The sequence below is a fragment of the Balaenoptera ricei genome, chromosome 2, assembly GCF_028023285.1.
Source record: "Balaenoptera ricei isolate mBalRic1 chromosome 2, mBalRic1.hap2, whole genome shotgun sequence".
Classification (NCBI taxonomy): Eukaryota; Metazoa; Chordata; class Mammalia; order Artiodactyla; family Balaenopteridae; genus Balaenoptera; species Balaenoptera ricei.
The window spans coordinates 113,660,624-113,676,686 of NC_082640.1; the positions used below are offsets into that span (position 1 = coordinate 113,660,624).

Here is a 16,063-nt window from a genome sequence, read left to right on the forward strand (position 1 = left end):
GAGACTGAGGGAAAGCAGAAGCGTCCTTAGGTAGCCGCCTACCGCTCTGTCATTGGTTAAATGACTTGCGGAAGGCGGGGCAACCGGGCAGAGCACCGGAGAGAAGGATCCTCTGGCTCGCTCCCGGCTCTCCTGTAGATTAGGCGGACACCGCGGAGGAGCCTATTGACGTCCTTGGTCGTCCCCACTCAGATTTGCCGAGGAGCTCACGTCAGGCTTCTCTGGGACAGCTTTCTGGAGAGCAACTGTATTTGCTTCCCGTGGGGAGGGATGCTGGGCTGCACATCCCCATTCTGTCATACAACCCTCCCAACCGCTGCCTCGTTTCCTCAGCGCTTGGATCTCACGAGGCTGTCACAGATTTGTCTTCTTCCGCTTCTGCCTGGTCCTACAGCTCACATACCTTCAGTTCAAATCAGTGCCCCACACACCTCCCACCGCAAGGGTAAACTTGAGGCAGTTTCTCACGTGACTCGGTGCAGCAGTACTCAGCCCTCTAACCAGAAAGAGAAGGAACTGATGTCCACCCTCACGTTGCAACGTCTTCCAGAACCCCCAGAGCCTTCAGCTGCCTAATACAGCTGCCAGAAAGATAGCTGGTTATAACATGGAGAGGGCCATGGAGTCACAGGAACCGTGTTGAGTCCTGATTTGAATACTAACTTTGTATCATTGTATCAATTCAAATTCCTTTTCTGTAAAATGTAGAATTGGACTAGATTATCTCTTAGGACTTCAAACTCTAATCCTATGATTTTATTCAAACAAAATAAGTGGCTTCTTGCTGGCGAAGCCTGGATGACTTCCAGTTTCTCTCCCAAGAGGTAACAGAGGAGCTGGCAGTACAGCAGCTCAGGAAGGTGGAAGGGAAGCTGGCTTCACTCACTACCCTATCTTTCTCCATGGCAACAAACAGTATGCCTCCTCCCCTAGACAAGAGCCTAATCACAGGTCCTAACGGACAAGACCTCTCTGTAGCTGGTCAGAAAGGCCTATAATTGGGAGTCCAAGAGTCACCACTAAGCTTCTTAAATAGGAAATAAAGCTACGCCCCTTCAAGTCTTGGATAAGAGCATAGATCTGAATATGTGTAAGTAATGGGTGGAGAAGCAGAGGCAGGGGGCAGCAGAGTTGGAGCAGGAAGGGCCATAACCTCACTTTATTTGTATTTCCTCCTTACACAAAATCATCAAAATAGGAACAGAGATGGGCAGAGAAAAGGGCTGAAAAGTTGTTCAATCCACATGTTCTCAGGGCTATCCCAGGGAGCACTTGAGGCTGAGTGCCTGTTGGAGTAGCCGCAGATCCAACATGAATTCCTCATGCCCTGGCCTGAAGTCTTCACAGATTGGTGGCGTGAGCCCTGCAATTCTCATCCTTTGCCCATCTTGACGTAAGGCAGGAAAGTGGACTGAAACGCTCCTCTCTGATGGGCAAGGCAAATCAGAGCCCATGGTGTACTGCACCTTCTGTGCTACAGGAGCAGAACCTGAAGCTGCTTCCAAGGCTCTAGACACCTGCAGGCAGGGCTAGAGGCCAATGGTGTAAGAGCGGCCTGTGGGGTTGTGAATAGCAGAACAGACTGGTGCTGTCACAGCCCACTCATACCACACCTTCTTGGAATTGCTGCATCGCCAGAAACGCACACAGATGGTCTGGCCTTCACGCACGGTAATGGGCTGCTGTAAGAAGAAAGACATGGAGGTTCAGGGTGGAGCTAATGAATTTTATGTGGCAATGTACTAAGCTAGATGTGGAGATAAAATGATCAAACGATGTTCCAACCCTCATGAGGTTTATTTGAAGTCTATCAGAACAAATAATCAGAAATGAACAATCAGACACTGAACAAATAATCAAAAGTGGGATGAACACTGTGAACAGGGATAGGGTGCTATGAAAACACCTATGAAAGGTAACATTAACCTAGTCTACAAGGTCAGGGAAAATTATCTGACAATAAGAATGTTTAATGAGACTTGGAAGATAAGTCAGCTGAGTCAAGAAATGAGCCAAGAACTTTACAGGCAGAGGACAAAGGTGTGAAACCCCGAGGCAGGAAAGAACATGGGGCATTAGAGGAACCAAAAGAAGGTCCATAGGACTGAAGCAACGTAATCCAAGGACAGTGGCTGAAAAGGCAGGCGAAAACTAGATCACACCAAGTCTAACAAAGATTTAAGACCTTATCGTAGGGCAGTGGAGAGACATTGAAAGGTTTTAAAAGCAGGAGAGAGATAGGATCAGATTCAGGTTTTTAAAAGATGACTCTTGCTCCAGGTAGAGAATGGACAGAAGAATAGCCAGAGTAGATGTGGGAAGCCAGGTGGAAGGCCCCTGCACATATCCCAACATCTACAACAGGATCCAAGAGCACGTGAGAGCAGTAGAACATGGGTCACAGACAAGCATCATCCTGGGAGAAGGGAAGGGGCAGAACACCAATGACAAAAGTTACTCTTTAACCCAAGGAGCCTTAAAGGTGATTCCTACCTTAATGGGGAAGAGGATGGGAAACCATGAAAACATCCCAGGAGAGTGAGTCTCTGGACGGATACCTAAGTGGACAAAGTAATTTAAAAAACTGAGTATAACTGATTCACTTTGCTGTACACCTGAAACTAACACGACATTGGAAAACAACTATACTCCAATAAAAATTTTAAAAATTAAAAATTAAAAAAAAATTGAGGTCTCCATGACTCTGCTTTTTGCCTAGATTGAGGAGAATCTCTTCTGTGAACACAGAAGCAAGTAATCAAAGATCCCCATTCACTGATTCCTGGGTTCCCTGTGACTCTAAATGAAACATGTACATAGGCTGCCCGAAACATCTATGTACGCTGCCCAGGTAGCATGGTCTTATGCTCCCCATCTACTGCCCCAAACACTCACTCAGAGTGATGTCCTGATAAAGCACAGTCTCAAAGTAGCCTGCAAAGCCATGCAGCACTGTGTTCACCTCCACGGGAAACTCCAAGGTGCAGTAGCGGTTGTTGTCAATCATAGGATCTGTCAGGGGAGAGCGGTGTGGGTGATGAGCGGCCAGAAACCCTAGACAACTTGGTAAGGCATGAGCAGGAACCAGGAAGGGAGCCTTGATAGAGAGCAGATAGAGCAGACTCAGGACAGCAAGGGAGGAAACCAGGAGGGTGAGCTCTCTCCCAACCAGTCAGAGCACAGCCATGCAGGAACCCACCTCTGTTGGGATGGCTGAAGGTAAAACAGGGCTGGGGCGCAGACAGCTGGTGGAAATTGTGCAGCCGTACCACATAAGGCATTTCAAACTGGGCCTGTCCCGAGAGAGAAAAAGATCTGGAGAAGACAGGCGAGAGCGACCTGATTCCCCAGGGAATGCAGCTCAAGATTTAGGGACACAGATAAAGATAAAAACACAGGGACTTCCCTGATGATCCAGTGCCTAAGACTGCGCTCCCAATGCAGGGGGCCCGGGTTCCATCCCTGGTCAGGGAACTAGATCCCACATGCTGCAACTGAAGATCCCAGCACGCGGCTACGAAGATACCATGTGCCGCAACTGAGACCCAACGCAGCCAAATAAATAAATATTAAAAAAAAAAAAAAAGAAAAAGATAAAAACATAGTTTCACTTCAATCACTTTCCCACATCCCCAACTCCTTCACCTCTTCATCTTCTCCAGTGGAAGAAAACACTTATGCTGACAGAGAAAAAGAAAAGGACTAAAGAGAAAAGTCCTCCAGAAGAGAGTAGCTCTTTACCTCAGGGTCGCGGTCCTTTTCCCGACAGGCTCGGACCTCATTGTACAGCTTGGAGGAGGAGATGGGAGCTAGAAAGGAGGTGTACTCCCCAGGGATGCTCACGCCATCATCTGCAGAGCGGGAGAGTCACATTACTTCCCAAGGGATGGAAATGGTGCATCTGTACTGAAAGCCCAGGCATCCCATATCAAAATAGACCCAGGCAGCTCCATGCTATCACATTCCCAGGCCAACCTGCTCCTAACTCCTGCCCTGGGGGAGTCTACTTCTAGGTTAATTTAGAGTCACACAAGAGTGAAACTGGAAGGAACCCAAGGTATTTTAATCTAGTGGTTCTTAACTTTCTTTCCTGTAAGATCCTGATGAAAGCTAAGCCCAAAGTACTTATGTCATCTCAGGAAGTCCACAGACCTCAGACTAAGAGTCTCTGCTCTGGTCCACTCTCCTCATTTTACAGATACGAATACCGAGGTTCAAAGAAATTGCTTCATTTGCTAAGGGCACTGACCCAAGTCTGCCCTGCCTTCCCTAAACTCTGTAACCTCCTCTAGGCTGCTGCCACACCCATCCCCCCCCAGTCCCGTCCAGCCTTCCCAGTTGATAATCCAATCCCCTTACTCAGTACACCCCAGCCTGGAGGCACCTTTTAGGAAGTGCTGGGCCCCATCCAGGCACTCCGGTGACAGCTCATTATCAGCGAAGGACCCCAGAAGCTCGCTGACAATGATATCCGCTTTCTCTGGAGCCACCCATTCCCGCATGTCCGATGAGACTACTGTCACCTGGCTTCCCCATTCTTCAAACTGCCAGTTCTCCAGCCTAAAACAGAGATGATACAAGTGAGGATAAGATAAGAAAAACTGACACTGGGGACAAACTTCCCAGCAAAAAAGGTGGCTACTCACGTCACCACAGCATTTGGGTTCTTCTCCACAGCGTACAGCTTTATCCGCCGGTCAGCCTGCTTGGCTGCCCGCAGGGAAGCGTTCACCAGGGGCCCCCGGCCTGCTCCCAGCACCATCAGCACCCTAACAAAGAGAGGGAGGAGTCAAGCTGACTCTGCATGTAAAGAAGCAGGCATGCAAATCTCTGGAATCATGGGGAGAGCACTCACTGGACATTGGTGTCCTTCTCTTCCTCTGGCACTCGGTCTAACAGACATTTATAGATGGCCTGGGGGAACGAGGGAAGACCTCATGGCTATAATGCCATCCTCACCCAGGTCATCCCGGCCCTGTGCTTGACCCCATCTGGGACCCACACTGTACCTGCTGGTACTGAGAGTATTTGATAGGGTCCTTTTCAAACACTTCGTATGTCTGAGATTCCAGATTATCCATCAGTGGCTGATGAATGAGAGGAAAAAGGCAAAGTAAGTAAGCCAGTTTCTGGCAAGGACAATGCACCAGAATACCAAAACCTTCCCACTGCCTCCTGAGCTTTGGTAGGATTTTAGGGTACCTGTTCTCAAGAGACATTTCCTCCCCCAACCTCCCTCCTCTCAGTGTACTCCAGACCCACCTGGAGTGGGGACTGCAGGTAGTCTTCATAGCCCTTGGCAAAGAGTTCGTAGGCATTGGGTGGAGGTCGATTCTGGCTCAAGTATTCCAAGTACTGGAGGTAGGAGCAGAACTCTTTCTCTGAGTGGTGGTTGGTGCCTGTGATGATGAATTGCACCTCCAACTGTGAGAATAAGTCAGACCATCAGACACAGTCCTTATACCAAGAGGATATTATTACGGTTTATGGCCAAAGAACTCTAGCATAAAATAAGGCCCAGATCACCAAATACCAACAAAAGCGTCAAGAGCCCTCCTATGCCACGTAAACATCATCCTGGCTCAAGAGGCCCATGGATTGTTGCTATAACTTTTTTTTTTTTAAATTTATTTATTTTTGTCTGCCTTGGGTCTTCGTTGCTGCGCACGGGCTTTCTCTAGCTGCAGGGAGCAGGGGCTGCTCCTCGTTGCAGTGCACAGGCTTCTCCTTGCAGTGGCTTCTCTCGTTGCGGAGCACAGGCTCTAGGGGTGCAGGCTTCAGTAGTTGTGGCTCTCGGGCTCTAGATCGCAGGCTCAGTAGTTGTTGTGCACGGGCTTAGTTGCTCTGCAGCATGTGGGATCTTCCCAGACCAGGGATCGAACCCATGTCCCCTGCATTGGCAGGCGGATTCTTAACCACTGCACCACCAGGGAAGCCCTGTTGCTATAACTTCTTGAGTGAAACTTTCTGCAAAGTTCTCATGAGATCTGGTTCCTTTTGAAATGTTACTGGGGCCTCTACTGCTATTTGCCTTTTTGCTCTCAAGACCCCCAACTTTGCCGAAATTGCTCTCCAGAAACTACAGGGGAAAAGAGCCCCACAGAGGGGAAAAAAAAAAACACAACAAAGAACACCCCATCATACATATGTGAATAAGGCAAGAGGATTAGCTGCAACACCTTTAGAACCCTTCTACTTACACACCTTGAGGAGTCGGAAGATCAGCCTCTGGTGCATCTTAGAAAGAACAGGAAATCCCTTCTTATTGGTCAGGAAAATGCTGGTGGGGAGAATGGCTGCTTTGATGGGCTCCCCAAGCCAACGATCAATGACATGATTAGATGGGAGGTCAGCACCAATTTCGAGAGCTACACAAGGGAAAAGAAAGACCTGTCAATCACTGATAGGCCAGAAGCCTTTCCTTGCTCTTTTGTGCAAGATCTGTCTACTCCTTAAGAGCAAGGCAGACCTGAGGCACAGAGAAAGTAGCAAAACTTCCGAGCAGCCAAGTGTACATGAGACCCCTGATTTTTGGTCACAGGAGGTCAGAGAATGATAACCTATCCCAGGATATATGTGGACTTACCCACCGCAATCCTCTTGCTATAATCACACAAGGTCCGGAAGTTGTGCCACCTGTCCAGAGTCAAATACAGAAAAATACAGTCAAATACATATGGCCCACCAATCACCATACCTCAAGGAGGCCTTCCTACAGGTTCCACTCTGTACTTCCCTCCACCCTAGGCTTTGCCCTGGTACAGCAGCAAAAGGAGACATACCACATCCATGTCTTCTCCTCTCCACTGTACTCCTCTGTGTGTGAAGTTGGCGCATTCTCAATTATATCATCTCTCAGGTCCTCCGGTGCCACCAATGGGACCCGCATCCAGAACTGCACATGAACAATAAATAGGTTCTGTACCCTAGAACTGTTTTGAACTCATTGGGTCCAGAAAGCTTCCTTCAACTAAAAAGATCTTGATCCAGATTTCAAATTACTCTCTTTATATGCTTTTCCCAATTTGTGATTATATGTATGTGTACACGTATCTTGTGCATATCCTTAAGTATCTGCCTTGTCTTCTATTTCACTACAAGTTGCTGGAAGTAATTGAATATTCTATATATTTTATAACTCTCTGCTTACCACTTTTAGTTGTGGGTAGGCAGTACTGACATTTCAATTCTGCCAAATGCACCTTTTAATGAATGGCTAGGAACAAGAAGATACTTAGCACGGCCTGACTACCATAATATGCAGCAGGAAAGGAGGCCCTCAGCCATACCATGGAGGAGTGGTGGCCAGTGTGGATGTGGTTGGTCAAAACTCTAGCCAAGTTTGTGTTATCTTCCTGATTTAGGGGCAGCAGGAAAGCTGGAAGACCCAAATATGCCCCAAAATTCAGCTCCTGTAACATAGCCTGGAATGGAGATCAAGAGGAAAAAGTTAGCAATTCAAATAGCTTTAACTGCATTATATTAGATTTACTAAGTTATGGAGGGGGAAAAAACTACTCTCCCCATCCAGCTTGTTTACAAACCTGATCTTTAAAAAGATTAATTGAAGAGGTCAGTCTTACCGCCTCGGAGTTCCTGCGGATCTTTTCCACTTTTGAGTCTGGGCGAATCCATGGAGAAAGCTTTCCCACAATTAGTGTATTCCAGTCTGCACTCCCCCACCCAAGAAAGACAAAGACTGAATGAGGTTCAGAACTTTACTCATTCAATTTCTAGTTCTTAACAGGGACTAGAGAGTTAGAGATGAGACAGACTTTTTCTATCACAGATACAGGACGGGAGAGCCTGACGCAGAATAGGGAACTAAGGCTTTTAGCAGGTAAGCAAGGAGAGAACAAGAGTTATCTATATCCCGGGGGGAACCAATATATCCAAGTCAAGAAAGGAAGAGAAGGAAGGCACTGATAAAACATAAATAAAGTTGTTATTGCCTCTAATAATTAAGGGGCATGTGGGATGGTCCCTACCCCTTCCTGACAGCAGTAGGTCTGATCGTGTCTGGGGGCCCGGCCGATTCTTAGCAGGTTCCTGAGTGAACTCCCTCTTGAAACGCGGGTGGAACACAGGCATGCAGAGGAAATCAAACCTACAACCGCGACAGACCCAGAATCGTCATGTAAAGACAACAGCAGTGCCCAGACATCCAAGCAATTGGACTAGGCTATCTTGATTCTGCACAACCCTTTCAGCTGCCGTCAGTCATCCGACTGGACTGCTGAATTCAGCCCACCTTGGGGCATATCACTTCCGCTGTACTGTGCCTCAATTTCTCCCCGGAACACAGCCATGGAAAAGATGAGTAAAGAGAAACGATGAAAATCCACACCACGTGGACTTTCTATTCTGCTGTCACTGGTTTTCCAAGACTGTCACATCCAGATCTGCACCAGTACTGCCCAAGTTTCCCCCCTCAAGGTTCTTCTCTTCTCTCCCTAGCCCCCTAACTCTTACACTCTCAGACGATAATCTCGCTCTCCATGGCCCTGGAGGTCTGTACGCCCCCTGTGTGAGTTCACCTGATAACTCCCCTGACTTTGGGGTTCAGTGACCCCACGCCCCCAACAAGTTTTTTTTTCTCTCTCTCACGCTCCAGGGCCCGAGGCTTCTCCCCTCCAAGGATTAATGGTTTCCCCCGCCCTCGTCATATCCACTCCGACCCCCTCACCCCTGCCTCTCGGGAATGACTGGTCTGCGCCTCTCTGTCCCTGAGTTCGGACCCCGCATTCCGCTCGCAGAGGTCCAGGCCCTCACCCCTGCTTGGCCACAGCCCCCAGTGTGTCAGCTATTTCGGGGACGCAATTCAGGTCCCTCCCGCTGGACACGCGACTTCCACTTGCACCTCCGACCGCCATCGCCGCCATCTTTTCCCCCGCGCTGTCCACGCCGAGATTCCCTGACACTAGCAGCCAATCACAAAGCCGAAGAAAAGCCCCCAAAAGGCGGGACGAGTCTCCTTAACAACCAAAGCGTCTTCCACGGCTCCGGAGCTGGAGGAGGAGGGGTGGGGAGTGGCTCTTCCCGCCAATCCGCGGGCTGCACAGTGACGTACGGCGTGGCTCCGGAAGAGTCACCAATCTCAGGGTCTGGTTTTTGACGAACTTCAATCTCCCATAATGCTCCGTGTACTCGTAGAATTCCGTTAAGAGACTACATGTCCCATGAAACACTGCAGCATAAAACCCTGCAGTATAAGCTGGAAGTATCATCATTGAGAGCTGTGAAATCGTTTCAGGGCCAGTGGCGCAATGGATAACGCGTCTGACTACGGATCAGAAGATTCCAGGTTCGACTCCTGGCTGGCTCGATGAGACAGGTGTTTCCTTTATTGCATACCACGCAATATGGACATAAGCAGTATTTTGAAAGTCTCCCCTTCTTTCTTCTTTAAAATTTCCTCATTATCTCTCGCCCTCATTTTGAGGTCTTAATTTTATTGCGTTTTGCAGCCATTTTATGTCAGCTTTTCCCCTTACCGAATTCAAAGGTGGTTCTTGTGTCACTACTTAGGTCCATCCGAATCCTGAGAAAACCGGGTTGATGGCTGGGGTCTTTGTATGGGCCTTAGTATATTTTTAAATAGATTGTGGCAATTCAGCCACTAAGTCTTTGTGATTCTATGTCTCAAACACAAAAAAAGTAAACAAACACCTAAACACACACACACACACACACACACACACACACTGATGATAGAGAAAAGGAACTCATGGTGAGGAAATATAGTGAGGAGAGAGGAGTAATGAACTGCCTGGCGGAGGCCTGAGAGAACCTCCACATTTTCCTTTGTGAATGCCTGCTCCAGGGGTGGAAAAGAAGGAAAGGAAAGCAATGAAAGACATAGAAAGGGAATACCTGAAGTCAGGGAGGCCAGAAGTGCTGAGGGCCTGGCAGCAGGGTTGGAAACAGAACACAGTACAAAAGGCCCGAGGCAGGAGGCGTTGACAGAATTTAGGGACCGACTGACAGGGAGCGTGATAAAGGGAAGTCTGTGGGTGATAACCCAGGGTTCTGGCCTCTGTAGAAGCTGGTTTAGGGAGAATCAGGGTTTGGGTTTGAAAATGCTAAATTGGACGTCTAGGGGGCGCTGTGTAATAGAGAGTTGGATGAACAGTGATCTGAACCAGACAAGATTTGGAAATCGCCGGAAGAGAGGTACTGACTGAAGCCATGAGACTGAATGAGATCACCGTAGCCCGTGGGGGATCAGAGTTCTGAGAAATACGGAACGGGTGGATGGGATAAGCTATAAGGAGCCCGGGTGCAATGTAAGTGCCCCAAAAGGATGAAGATTAGAAAGCTAAAGAAGAAAATGCCTATGAAGCCTAAGAGAGTTGGAAGTGATTTTGTCCCATCTTCTTCTTATTATTATTAGACTTTCTTTTTTTTTTAAATAAATGTATTTATTTCTTTATTTATTGGCTGCGTTGGGTCTTCGTTGCTGCACGCAGGCTTTCTCTAGTTGCGGCAAGCGGGGGCTACTCTTCGTTGCGGTGCGTGGGCTTCTCATTGCAGTGGCTTCTCGTTGCGGAGCACGGGCTCTAGGTGCACGGGCTTCAGTAGTTGTGGCTCGCGGGCTCCAGCAGTTGTGGCTTGCGGGCTCTAGAGCACAGGCTCAGCAGTTGTGGCGCACAGACTTAGTTGCACCACGGCATGTGGTATCTTCCTGGACCAGGGCAGGCGGGTTCTTAACCACTGCACCACCAGGGAAGCCCCTAGACTTTATTTCTTAAAACAGTTTTAGATTTACAGAAAACTTCAGCAGGTAGTACAACACAGCCAGTTCTCTCATGCCTCCCTACAGCTTCCTCTATTATTAACATCTTAACATTAGTATGGTACATTTATTACTATTCATGGACCAGAATTGATACATTATTATTATTAACTAAAGTACATAGTTTATTCAGATTTTCTTAGTTTTTGCCTAATGTCTTCTTTCTGTTCCACCATCCCATCGAGGATACCATATTACATATAGTTGTCATGTCTGCTTAGGCTCCTCTTGGCTGTGACAGTTTGTCACATGTTCCTTGTTTTTGATGACCTTGATAATTTTGAGGAGTACTGGTCAGGTATACTGAAGGACACCTCTCTATTGGAATTTTTCTGATGGTTTTCTCATAATTAGACTGGGATTATGGGTTTGGGGGAGGAAGATCACAGAGGTAAAGTGCCATTTTCATCACATCATATCAAGAGTACATACCATCAATATAATTTATGACTGTTGATGTTGACCTTTATCACCTGGTAGAACTAGTGTTTATCAGGTTTCTCCACTGTAAAATTACACTCCTTCCCCCCCTCCCCCCTTCTATCCTGTACTCTTTGGAAGGAAGTCACTTGTGCATTCCACGCTTAAGGAGTAGGGAGTTATACTTCCCCTCCTTTAGGCTGGAGTGTCTACAATATTTATTTGAATTCTTCCCTGCAGTTCTTATGAGTAGGGAGTTGACAGGAAGTGGGTGAGTGCTCTGCCGACATTTTAAGAAGAAAAAGAGTTGTTGGGGAGGCCTGCTTGTTCTCTGCCCCAGCTGTGCCCAACCAAACTCTACATTCACAGAAGACTTATTAGATGTTGTTTTGTCTTCAGAAGCTAATTATCTGGGCTGTGGACCATCTGTGCTCCTGGAATCTTCCTCCTGATGTCAAGCTGGAGGCTGCTCTGTTAACTAACCCCTCCATGGGTGAAAGGGAGAGAGGAAATCTGTGAAACAGTAATGTCAATTTTGCCATCAGTTAAAATAATTTTCAAAGGATTTGCATAAAAAGAGCCTAGAATTTCTGACTGACCTTAAAGTAAACTTAGATGGGCTGAATTTCATTAGTCTGGGATGTCTTTGTTTTTTCATTCAAAATGGCCTCCGCTATGTGGCAAGCATAATGCTGAACAGTTCCCGGGAATTCCACACCAAATTGCTCCCTGCCTGTCTTACAGCACTTTGCTTTGCCTTAAAGAACAGCGTGGTCTGTAGGTCTGTCTATATGAGCTACAGAGGAACAGAAGGAACAGACTGAAAAAGAAATAGAGAACCTTTTAAAGGACTTGGCCCTAGGCATAAAGTCAGAGTTGGTGAGGTCCATCTTATGCTCTCCTTCCCTCTGCTCTGCTCTCCTTGCTGAACTTTTGTGCTCAGAAGCATGTCAGTCACTGTTATACTATAGGATGTAGGCCTTTGCTGGGATGAAGACAGGGAGGTGGTAGGTGAGAAATAATGTTACTTTCTCCAACAGGAGCCAGTGACAAACAGTCTAGAGCACTGGAAACTTTTTTGGAAGGGAAGAAGTACCCACTCCCAGATAACCCTCCCATTGCCCTCTAGCATTCCTCACCTTCAGGCCCAGTTCTTCTACCTGCTTCTGTTTTTATGTCCTTGTTTAAACACTGCCAGTGCATTGTAAACCCTCCTTTCACCTTTTCTTGGGCACCCCTCCTTCTTCAGCCCTCGCCTCCCTCCCCAGGCCCACCTTCACTCACCTCTGTGCCTGCCCAGCCAGCTGCACTCTTCAACACCAAAATAATGGCCCATTTGACCCTCCTACTGCTCCAAATTGCTTCTTCACAATCAAGGCTGTCCTCCAGCTACAAAAGTGGCAGAGTTACTGAAGCAAAATAATCTGTGCCAATTTGCATTCTCTTCCTTGTCATCTCTATTATACAGTATTTATCTGTCAAAATGAATAGAAAGTAGAAACTGTTCTGGAACATAAAAAAAGATGGAAAACTACCCAATTTGTTTATGAAGCCAGAATATACCTAATATCAAAATCTGTCAGAAATAGGACCCGCCCCCTCCACACAAAAAAATAAAGCAAACCTATAGACCTGTCTCACTTAGGAATATAAATGTAAAAATCCTAAAATATTTAAGATTAACAATAAAAGTCAATAGTATATTAACATATTAATATACCAGAACCAATTAGGGTTTATCTCAGGAATTAACACAAGGTTAGGTATTAGGAAATTTATTTATATAATAGGTCAAAAATAAAGCAAGCAAGAAAAACATTTGATAATTTTTAGTAGACATCAAAGAGAACATGGTAAGTCAATTCCATTTTCTAAAACATTCTTAATAGTCTTAATATTCTTTATATATAAACACATATATGTGTATATGAAGTCAACAATTCATGTAAAGATAAAATAATACAAGAATGTCTTGTCTCATCACCGTTATTTAATATTATTCTGAAAAATCCAATACAATAAGACTGGAAATTTTTTAAAAGCAGTTATAACTTTTGGAAAGAGGCACATTTATCATTGTTTGCAGATGATATGATCGTATACATAGAAAATCCATGAGAATCAATTCTAAAATGATGAGAATTAATAACAGCATTCAGCGACATCACTTAATACAAGACAAATACAAAACATATCTGTAGCCTTCTTATAAACTAAGAATAACCAGTTAGAAGACATAATTAATAAAAATATCCCGGAACTTCCCTGGCGGTCCAATGGTTAAGACCCCGTACCTCCAATGCAGGGGGCATAGGTTTGATCCCTGGTCTGGGAACTAGGAAATATCCCAATAACATAGTAGTTAAGATCATGGGCGGCGGAACCAGATGGCAAGAGGTTAAAGCCCTATTTATCCATTTACTAACCATGTGAACCTAACCCCTCTGGCCTCCGTTTCCTCATCCACAAAATAGGAATGTAAATAATAGTTCTTATCTCATAAAGCTGTTATGAGCATTAAATTAGTTAATATAGTAAAGCATTTGGGTGGGGGGGGTGGGATGAACTGGGAGACTGGAAAAAAAATGTAAAATAAAAAATATATATATATAGTAAAGCATTTAGAACCTATCTGCACATAGGAGGCCTTCAATATACATTAGCTATTGTGATTAGTTTTTTACCCATTCACAGACGTAACAATAATATCACCATAAAATACTTAGCTGTAACCTTACTGGAAAATGCGAGGAACTTATATATAGAAAATCATAAAATTTTGCTGAGAGATATAAAGATTGAAAAAAAAGGGAGAAATGAGTCATGTTCTTAGGAAAATGAATCTTATAAAGATGCCAATTCTTACCAAATTAATTTCTCACTTTTCCAACATTCAGTCACAATTCTTTTTTTTTTTTTTTAATTAATTAAATTTTTGTTTTTTGGCTGCGTTGGGTCTTTGTTGTTGCGCGCGGGCTTTCTCTAGTTGCAGTGAGCGGGGGCTACTCTCCATGGTGGTGTGCAGGTTTCTCATTGCGGTGGCTTCTCTTGTTGCAGAGCACGGCCTGTAGGTGCGCGGGCTTCAGCAGTTGTGGCACGTGGGCTCAGTAGTTGTGGCGCACGGGCTTAGTTGCTCCACGGCATGTGGGATTTTCCCGGACTAGGGCTCGAACCCGTGTTCCCTGCATTGGCAGGTGGATTCTTAACCACTGCGCTACCAGGGAATCCCTCAGTCACAATTTGAATGGAATCCTTTGTTACTTGATAAAATGATTCTACCATTCATTTGTAATAAAAAGCAGACAAGAAAAGCAAAGAAGGGACTTTCCTGATGGCGCAGTGGCTAAGACTCCGCACTCCCAATGCAGGGGGTCCAGGTTCGATCACTGGTCAGGGAACTAGATCCCACATGCATGCCGCACGCAACTAAGAGTTCATGTGCCGCAACTAAATATCATGCATGCCGCAAAAGATCACGCATGCCACAACGAAGATCCTGCATGCGGCAACAAAGATCCCGCGTGCTGCAACTAAGACCTGGAAGGAAAGAAACAAGGAAAGAAAGGAAGTAAGATAGATTTTTTTAAAAAGGAAAAGCAAAGAAAAATTTTTAAAAAGAGGAGAAAGGAGACGGAATTTGCTCTACATTTTTAGCCCGTTACCTCAAACCCTTTATGAAACAAGCAATGTATAAATAAATAAAAGGCTACAATGTGCAGTTGGTACAAGAATAGACAGAGAAAAAAAAGACAGGGGCTTCCCTGGTGGCACAGTGGTTGAGAATACGCCTGCCAATGCAGGGGACACGGGTTCGAGCCCTGGTCCGGGAAAATCCCACATGCCCCGGAGCAACTAAGCCCGTGCGCCACAACTGCTGAAGTCCGCGTGCCTAAATCCCGCACTCCTCAACAAGAGAAGCCACTGCAATGAGAACCCTGCGCACCTCAACAGGGAGTAGCCCCCGCTTGACGCAACCTAGAGAAAGCCCGCATGCAGCAGGGAAGACCCAACGCTAAATAAATAAATAAATAAAAATAAAATAAAATAAAATAAATTTAAAAAAGAAAGACAAAACCAATAGCCCAGAAACAGACCAGTTGTATGTGTATACATGCATGATTAAATATATGAATGCAATTTTTTTTTAAGATTTTTTTAATGTGGACCATTTTTAAAGTCCTTATCGAATTTGTTACAATATTTCTGTTTTACATTTTGGTTTTTTGGCCACGAAGCATGTGGGATCTTAGCTCCCGGACCAGGGATTGGACCCACACCCCCAGAATTAGAAGGTGAAGTCTTAACCACTGGACCGTCAGGGAAGTCCCCTGAATGCATTTATGATAATAATAAGAGCTAACATTTATTGAGCCCTTATTTTGTGTCAGGTTCTATGAAAAGCACTTTACATTCACAAGAACTCTGAATCTTCACATGAACCTGGTGAGGAAGGAAATGTTATCCATCTATGGGTGAAGGAACTAAGTCTTAGAGAGGTTAAGTGACTTGCCCCCCTAAGAAGGGGTTTAGATGGGGTACAAACCTAGGTCAACTGACTCCAGAGCCTTTGATCTTAACCTTAAGACACATCATCTATAACTTTACTTCTAGAAAGCTATCCTAGACAATGTTCACAAACTAGGGCAAAAAGATTCATTAAGAGAAATGTCTAGTGTAGCATTTTTTTATGATTACAAAAAATGTATAACAAGTTGGATATCCTATAGGGGTATAGTCAAATAAATCATCCATGCAAGGAAATCTTAAGCAGTCATCATTAAAATCAATGTTGTCAGAGAAAATTTAATAAACATGGAGAAATGTTCATGATATGCCATTAAATGACAC

General features: G+C 45.5%; 1 protein-coding gene and 1 non-coding gene across 4 annotated transcripts; one reads left to right on the top strand and one right to left on the bottom strand.

The window, feature by feature from the left end:
- Window positions 1-1,131: 1,131 nt before the first annotated feature.
- Window positions 1,132-9,029, bottom strand: PRMT5 (protein arginine methyltransferase 5). Of its 3 annotated transcripts, none has more exons than XM_059913847.1 (17): window positions 8,773-9,029; window positions 7,989-8,107; window positions 7,584-7,669; window positions 7,290-7,424; window positions 6,783-6,895; window positions 6,587-6,636; window positions 6,205-6,368; window positions 5,263-5,424; window positions 5,010-5,087; window positions 4,856-4,914; window positions 4,647-4,769; window positions 4,385-4,560; window positions 3,742-3,851; window positions 3,200-3,293; window positions 2,896-3,012; window positions 2,494-2,558; window positions 1,132-1,682 (listed from the first exon to the last, which is right to left on the bottom strand). In XM_059913847.1, the coding sequence occupies exons 1-17, from the start codon at window positions 8,880-8,882 to the stop codon at window positions 1,530-1,532; spliced, it is 1,914 nt and encodes a 637-aa protein (XP_059769830.1). In that variant the 5' UTR covers window positions 8,883-9,029; the 3' UTR covers window positions 1,132-1,529. The 3 variants fall into 3 exon arrangements, with proteins under 3 accessions (XP_059769830.1, XP_059769832.1, XP_059769831.1); XM_059913849.1 differs by having other exon boundaries at window positions 8,859-9,028; XM_059913848.1 differs by lacking the exon at window positions 8,773-9,029 and adding an exon at window positions 8,687-8,761.
- A 223-nt stretch (window positions 9,030-9,252) lies between these two features.
- On the top strand, window positions 9,253-9,325 carry TRNAR-ACG (transfer RNA arginine (anticodon ACG)). Its single transcript has one exon. It is a non-coding gene; the product is annotated as a tRNA-Arg (tRNA).
- Window positions 9,326-16,063: the final 6,738 nt, after the last annotated feature.